The sequence below is a fragment of the Limulus polyphemus genome, unplaced genomic scaffold, assembly GCF_000517525.1.
Source record: "Limulus polyphemus unplaced genomic scaffold, Limulus_polyphemus-2.1.2 Scaffold1088, whole genome shotgun sequence".
Lineage (NCBI taxonomy): Eukaryota > Metazoa > Arthropoda > Merostomata > Xiphosura > Limulidae > Limulus > Limulus polyphemus.
Window position 1 is genome coordinate 64,133 of NW_013666698.1, and position 6,391 is coordinate 70,523.

A 6,391-nucleotide genomic window follows, 5' to 3' on the forward strand; every position below is an offset into this window, starting at 1 on the left:
AGTCTGGTATATAAAAGAGGGTGACAACGTGATGGAATAATAATGTGTGTGTAGATAGTGAGTAATTGAACTGCAGTCACAGGGTATTGTTGAAGTTAACGTTCGTTCGTTATAGTGTTTGTTATAGCGCGAATGTTGAAAATAAGTGTATCGTAAAGTTGTATTCGGAAAGAATAAACCAGTTTTATTAAGTAAGGACTTGTGTCGCTAAAGTTTCGTCGGAATGAAGTTACGGAAAGTTAATTAACAAACGGAGACGTAACACTGTGTTTTCTCTCAGATGTAGAATGAGTCTGTTACTTTTACCCTGCCCAAATGTTTCAATTTCAAAATTGAATACACAAATTAAAAAATGTATTTTTTAATGATATATATAAACAGGCACAGATTTAGGGGAGGGGTCCAAGAAGGTTGAATTTGATTTCTAACAATGAAATTGAAAGAAATGTTCAACTAACTTGCTCATAATGTAGGTCTATAGTCAAAACTAGTTATTGTTTTTAAATATTTCATTGTTATTGTTTTTAGGATGATAAAGTTTATTAACTTTATATAATTTGTTTTAAAGTGTCACAAAGTAGTAATATGCTTATATTCATCAACAAAAATTCAGTAATTTTAGTACAACAGTTTTGTTAATATTTATAGGGAGGAACTTACAGTATACTATTAATTGTATTATTGTACCTAAAGACAGGACTATAACTAGTAATATGCTTATATTCATCAACAAAAATTCAGTAATTTTAGTTCAATAGTTTTGTTAATATTTATAGGGAGGAACTTACAGTATACTATTAATTGTATTATTGTACCTAAAGACAGGACTACTAACTTTTCACATATTTTTACCACAAATTTTTAAGGCAATTTTATATGTTTATTCTAAGTTTTAAACAATTTTAACTCATAAATATTTTAAAATCAATATTTTGTCATATATTGACTTAAATGTGTAATTTAAGAAAAAAATATTTTCATATCTGCACAGCTGTAAAGAGTTTTGCCTGTAAACAAAACAATCTACTTGTTGATTCTTTTTTTTAATTTCCCTACCCATCCCAAAGAATAACTTTTATTTTTACTACGAACCTATTATTTCTTGAGAATATATTATCCATTTCTTGATTTTGAAGCATTTCCCTTTATTTTTGTATAGGCCTTGGTTTAAACCCTAATATGATGCCACATCAAGTGGTTCGATCACTTTACTAATAAAACAAAGCTTTGAAAGCAATTATAAAGAAAGTTTAAATATGATTGGATAGAGTAAAATAGACTATTGCATACTAATAGAGTAAATATGTAGGTTTAAGGGTTTGTTTTATTTCTGTAAACGTTTTTTTTATTGTTGTTGTTGTGAATTGTGAAAGTATTTGTGTGTTAAGTTATATGTTTCAAAGTTGCAGAAATTGTCTTCAATTAGAAGACATTAAATAACATGAGATAATGTGGGTAAGTTTATATAGCTTAGGAGATGGGTTGAATGGGTAACAAAGAAAACTTTTAATAAAGATTAATACATTAACAAATGTAAAATGTTTGGAGAAGGTTTTGTTGTTATCAGGTTTAAGTATTTTATCTATATGGTACCAAGCAAAAAAGTCACACAGCTGGAGATTGCTTAAGGCTTTAATAAAGGCATTTTGTTGATGTTTTTTTATGTATTGTGTTTTTATTTTTTAATAAATATACTATGGTTTTATTGTGTTGCAATATTTGTAAACATGAGCTGTTTTTATTATGTTCATCAACTAGAATTGTCATCAAGTTAATTTTATTTCTTAGCCAGTATGGTAACAATTGGAAAATATCATGGTGACTCAGATCTTTAATGAATATTGTTTTTGTGTTTATTCTATTCAAACAATGTACATAAATAGTTTAACTGGCTACTTAATTATTTGTAATTAGCATAAAATATCCACACTCTGTTGCAGGATTCTAAGGTCCCCCTCATTATTCACAGAGGCTTCAATGTACCAATCAAGTGTCTCCATTATCTTAATTACTTCTATAGCTACCCCAATATGCCAATTTTTTAATTGATTTGTGCATTGCCATTTCCCAAACTTAGTTTTAATTTGGCTTCTCAGAGTCGTTTTTTTTCTTCCCATAATTTTGTGTCAATTCTTTTCAATCTCTGAATTCTCAGATTCACATTTTATAAATTCTCAGATTTGTATTTTTCTTCCCATGTTTGTGTTGAAAAAGAGTATCTGGCAGAAAACCTCCACATATTGTTCAATCAGTAAGTGAGAATTAGAAAAAATATAATACTTTTCTATAGACCTTCAGAAAGCAGAATTATGGGGTTAAGGGACAAAATATTGACCAAAATGTATTTGAGCCAAATATAAAAAATAATACCCAGGTGCACACCCTCAGAATCTCCTTAGTATGTGTTCAAAGTTTTAGGTTTCTAGGTTCTTTCCTCTTGGAGTTATGGCACACACACACAGACAGGCTGTATTATTGTTATAGATTGTAATCATGACATGCTTGAATAAAAACATAATTACCTCTTATTGTCAGAGTAAAACATGTTTTCATTATTATCAATTTATCTGATTTACAGAAGATCTGTGTAGGATTACTGCATATTTGAAAAACAAACAATGACAGTTACTTGGTGGTATTTAGTCAACATTTGAAATTTATTTGCCAAATAGGAAATATCCATAAAACTTATGGGAACATTTTTTTGACAAAAAAAAGTATTTGCAAATGCCCAAATTGCAACATTCAGAAGAAGTCTATCATATGAAATCAAAGGTAATTTGAAAATTGCTTAAAAACAAAAAGACAGAAATGTTCTCAAATAATGAGCCTGTTGATTAATGAGTTAGGAAATACAACTAATTGTCTAGCTCTATATACTGATATAAGTAATTTTACAAGAATACAGAATGAAAATATAGGTTTATTAAATTTTACAAATGCATCATTATCAGTTTATCTGTACACATACTATATGTGTAAATGATATGTGATCCAACAGAAGTGTTTTGGACATTAGCCATAACAACTGAAACTTTACTTACCACAATGTATTGGCTTTTATAATACGGATAGAAATACTTGGTGAAATATGGATGAGAAGTAGAAGATGTGTTTCTTACAAATTATCAATTCCATGATTTCCATACATTGTTTGCCATTTACATATTTCCAACATTTCTGTTTTGTTAATAATAATAATAATAAATTCTTGTATTAGTAACTATTTTAAGTTAATCTTTATCTGTGATATAAAAAGTTTCTGTGTTTGCATATATAATTGTTTTTAATTAAAGATCTGGGCAGAGTATTAGTCCCTTTACAGACAAAAGTTACATCCCAAATAAAATTATTTACTATGTATAGAAAGTAAAAATGTATCTGTGAAAATAACAGAACACCCTTAGTTAGAGAAAAGTAAAGCAGTGGGAAAATTGCTGATAATAATGTTTTCTTCTTAGGAATATTCACAGCAAATTACAGCAGAATCTAAAGCTGTGAAAGACTTGGACAAATTTGACATGCTTCTTCAAGCATTTGAATATGAAAAGCTCTTACAATCTCCAAAAAAATTGCAAACTTTTTTTGATAACAACAAAGGTAATTTATTTTAATTATTATGTATTTGTAAAGTGAAATAAAACACTGTTCTCAAATAATTTGTAAATTAAAACATATAATTAATTTTTGTGTATATTCCTTTGCTGCAATTGTGTCCTAATGTGGTGTAGAATCAACCTTGTCCTGTGTAACCACTGTTATCCTTCAGTGCATGTTGTGAATTATGTTTCTCACAGGTGTAGTTTGTATCTATTGTTGTTTCAAAAGCTCATGTAGTAGTTGATGATTGGAATGACTTAATATCGTCTATTGAGTTGATCCTTTGTGGTAATGTAAAATGTTTTTTACGGAATTCACATCTGTACTCTGAGTAGGTCATTTTAAGGTATTAGGAATTTCACCAATCTGCTTAAAATGTATCAGTTTAATATATATATATATATATTTGAATTCATGAGTATTTATATATTCAAGCTCTTTACAAATTCATCCAACATTTCAGATAACAGTTTAAATCATAATGTCTTACTACAATTATGTGTGCTTTTCAAAACACACAGATCTTGTTTGCAGATCATAACGTTGTTTTAAGATTGGGGATTTAAAATTCCCATAATGGGAACATCCCTTGTATTTAATGGTATTGGAAAACATAGGAATATAGATCAGCTTTGGGTACCAGGACCATCCAAACAGAGATCTACAACAAATTTTTACCCCAACATCTAAACAAAATGTAGTGTCTTGTAACAGGTGAGAAACCATGAACACAAGACTAGTAGCAAAAGTTGTCCACATGTCCCAAGCAATAGTATGAAATATAATCAAGAAGGATCTCCATCTGGAAGAGCACCACTAGGCATGTATACACAAGATGTTTCCATGATATATCCTTTCAACAGCTGCAGACTTCAAGGAACTAAAGAATGAAATAGGTATTAATGCTATTTCATACAAAAACATACTGGTCAAGTCACCTGATGCAACACCTGTGAATTTCTCTGTAATCATACTATTAAAATGGGTGCATGAAAACCACTGCTCTTGGAAATCCTGCAGGTAGGAGTGGTGTGCTTAGGATGTGGCAGCCTTACAATGGAGCTTTTCTCAGTGGCAACTACCTTGGAGAGCTATTCTCTAGATGTACATTTGTAAGATAGAGCATGACCAGAAATGGCAACATGGATTGTAACAACAGGATGAGCCTCTGAAATTATTTTAATATTCTCAACCTCTGTACAAAATATACTGCAACATTAGGAATAATAAAGGTCAAAGCAAAATGTTTATATCTCATAACAGTGTGCAAGTACATACAATTCATATTAAAATATTTTTTTAATTATTATGAAATTAGTTAAAACGAAAAAAAATGCAAATAATTAAAAAAATAACTTTGTAACAGGATCAGAATGTGCAAAAATTAATAAGAGTTGGTCAAAATTGTAGGAAAAACTTTTGTAATTCTTAATTATTTAAATAAAAGTTGAAGCAAAGGAATTATTTAAGGTTTTTTATATCAGTCATATGATTCATTAATTACGATATGTGGGGTGATTATAAGGAAAGTTTTGCAGTTCAGAACATCATATCTCATAAATGGTATGGTATAGGAAGTTACAGAGGTGTGTTAAAGGTATAATGAGATGCAGATGTCACAGTTGTTACCTGATGCCAACAGGGGCACCACTATGATTTCTTTTACATATTTCTCGTGGGTATAAATGGGCTTTTTGATCAAAGTGCAGCTCATTCAACCAACATGAAATTGACAAGTATGTAAAGAGGTGAACTATTGAAATGTTTTTATACCAAAGGATGCAATTCTGAGGCAGCTATTAGAGAATACCATAGGGTGCATAACAATTACGTAGGGCCGTGTTTTAGTGTTACTGTACACAAATATTTTGAAAATATATCAGGAAACAGATTGTATTTGCAATAAGCCACATATAGGCAGACCACTGACATCTACTGAAACTATTGTTGAGATTATCCATAACATAGCAGGACAAGCTAGCTTAGGTATGCATAGGTGCAGTATTGCATTTTATTTCACCTGGTATCTGATTTTGCCATTTTCAAATGTTTGTAAGGCTCTTCAGACAACTTTGTGAATATTTCCTTAAAGCTTGGGTAATGTTTAAGCACTGCAGTTTTTGGCAGGTCTGGAAGTGGATAACACTAGCCTGCCAATATCTTATGGATTGTTGAAGCACACTTCATCCTTTTTGGAAGGGTCAACACATCTAACTGCATTATCTGGTCAGAAACTAATCCACTTGTAACACTTTCTACACACCTCCATAATGTTAAGGTGATAGTATGGTGTGGTTTCACAGCTGATGTTTTTATTGGGATGTACTTTTTTGAAGAACTACCAGCATATGGACTGCAAACCTGCACAATCAATGCTGCATGCTAACATGCAGTGTTTAAAACCAACCAATGTAATTTTCATGCTGTAACAAGATAATGTAATAGACATTATGATTTTTCATGCAGGATGGTGTACCTCTGCATAATAGTAATCAGGTGAAACAAGTCTTGTTGGAAGACTTTCAGAACAGAATCATTTCACTTCACTTTTTTTTTATAAATGGTCACTTTATTTACCACAGTTAGTAAGAGCTGATTTTTGGTGTTGGGGTACCTGAAGTTATATGTGTACTATTGAGTATATACAAGCTGAGTCTTTGACTGAGGAACAATTCATCCCAGAGAAGAAGCTAACTGAGAGGTCAGTTCAGTTCAAGACAATCACTGATAACAGTCAGTATTAAATGTGTGTAGAGAGCAGCTAATTGTGACTACACATTAAAAGACGAGA

At 30.6% G+C, this 6,391-nt stretch overlaps 1 protein-coding gene across 7 annotated transcripts in view; it reads left to right on the forward strand.

Annotated features, from left to right (window-relative positions):
• LOC106462070 (HD domain-containing protein 2-like) overlaps positions 1-6,391 on the forward strand; it is a 107,491-nt gene that overhangs the window by 63,534 nt on the left and 37,566 nt on the right. For all 7 annotated transcript variants that reach the window (XM_022389201.1, XM_022389205.1, XM_022389203.1 and 4 more), the window contains one exon: positions 3,462-3,600. In XM_022389201.1, coding sequence (XP_022244909.1) covers positions 3,462-3,600 — 139 coding nt within the window. The remainder of the gene's footprint in view (positions 1-3,461; positions 3,601-6,391) is intronic.